General features: G+C 38.6%; 1 protein-coding gene across 1 annotated transcript in view; it reads left to right on the top strand.

Annotated features, from left to right (window-relative positions):
• Nucleotides 1-515, top strand: part of T265_15077 (hypothetical protein) — a gene marked incomplete at both ends in the record, with an annotated part of 10,134 nt that extends 9,619 nt beyond the window's left edge. Inside the window, one exon of the mRNA XM_009176495.1 lies at nucleotides 483-515. Within this exon, the coding sequence (XP_009174759.1) occupies nucleotides 483-515 (33 nt within the window). The remainder of the gene's footprint in view (nucleotides 1-482) is intronic.
• Nucleotides 516-1,887: the final 1,372 nt, after the last annotated feature.

Below are 1,887 nucleotides of genomic sequence, written 5' to 3'. Positions count from 1 at the left end.
CGAATGTGCACAGAGCCCCTTCAAAAGGACCCCTCCCAGCCGGTCTCTTGAAATTTCCTGAAAGTTATTTGACTTCGGACAATGCAAACATCAAAAGGTAGATTACTTAACTGCTACATCAGTAGTATACATCATTACACCAGTATCCCACTGATTTGCAATCGTCAAGGATGAAAAACATCGGGGCTTCTGAAGGAAAAACAACGAACTCTCGAACCAGAGATCCCTCGCAATAGTAGGAACAATTTAACGTTCTACCGTGAGCCGCAGATCAAAAACGCAGTCAGCTGTCACTAGTTTTTCTCCGCACTGCTACGATCTCCGAAATGTGTGAAACAACTGTTAAGCGCTTTTCAGCTTTTCAGCATATATTGGTCTCACTTACAGAAAGAGATCTGCATTGAGAGTTCTAAATAGCTACACACTGTCAAAGGGGTGAAATTTACATTTTATCTAACAGTATAATTTTGATTTATTTTCAGGTCCACTTGATCCAGGTGTTGATCCGTGTAAAGGTAATTTTGTACAATATTTACGCCACAATTGGCCTGATTTGCTTGATTCAACTGCATCATTTCCAACAAAAAGCACCAATTTTCGAACCCAACCTAACAGGCTTTATTGAACGGTAAAAATGACAATATGTTCGCGATTGTTTCTTGAAACTTGTTGACTAAGCACAAGTTTATAGTGTAATGCAACGTAAATAACCAGAGGCGTAGCTGACACCCAAGATTGTCCTCTGATTTTCAGACCCGAGATTTCGGGGATCGGTCAAATGCCCAGGTATAGCATTTTTCTATCTTTTCCTGCCGTTTGATATCGTTAGCAGTTTTAAGATTTCTGTAAACATTGCCCCATTTGTTTATTCCATTGTTTTTCTATGATGGACTGTTGAGAGTATAACAGCAATTCCGAGACTCTAACCACACTGTCAGCACACGGCCAACTGACCGGTGTGAGCCATGGAATAGATGCGGTTTTCAAAAAGCTTTTCTCATCCAGGAAATATCTCCGGTTAAGAAAGATTAAAGTAATTTTACCCCAAACTTAGTTCACCAGTGAACTCAAAGTCCCAAGGACATTCTAGCAGGCTGATCCACCAAACGACTTTCCGACTGACCACATATGAACCACAGGTCAAAATAGCCGGAAGGGCCAATACACTCGTGTTTTTTGAACTCTCGTTTGCGAACAATTCAAACAGTGAAACTGATCCATGCTTTCTTAATTGGAACAAACGAATCGGAAATTTCCAAATTCCCCATTTTGCCACCACGTAACTCCATGATTGAGTGCTGAATCTTGTTTGGTATTTCTCTACTGAATCCGTTTTTAAGATGTCACCGTCTTCACATTAGAAGCAAATCTATCAATTTGTGTATATTTGTATGTTTTTTTTTTGCGTATTCTACTATGGGAAAAAGTGTATGATTAGACGGAAATAACCATAGTCAGTCAGTTGCTTGTAGATATAGTTCCAACATGAAATATTTCACTTACCATTGGTAATTTTACGGAGTAAATCCTTTTTCACTTTCCAAAAACAAAAAAAATGATTTTGATTGCTTAAAAGACAACATGGTTTTGCTAACGTGGTTCTTTGTGTTGTCAGTTTGTCATTTTTTCGTGGAAGGCGCACATTAAAAGTTCAAGTCGCCGTGATTTATCAATAATCATAAATCATAAGGTTTCCAAATTCATATTCCATGAGCAGTGAAATCTTCTGTCATGTTAGCCAGTTTTATTTACACTCGATTCTGTATTAAGCACATCGCTGACAAGCACAGAAATATTGCGAGATGGTGTGGCCCGAAAGGAACTAAACTAAGAAAGCAACATTGGCCCTGAAACATAAAATTGTAACACTGAAAAAGCGAACAAAAA

The sequence above is a fragment of the Opisthorchis viverrini genome, assembly GCF_000715545.1.
Source record: "Opisthorchis viverrini unplaced genomic scaffold opera_v5_345, whole genome shotgun sequence".
NCBI lineage: Eukaryota > Metazoa > Platyhelminthes > Trematoda > Opisthorchiida > Opisthorchiidae > Opisthorchis > Opisthorchis viverrini.
This window is presented reverse-complemented; position numbering and strand designations above follow the sequence as displayed.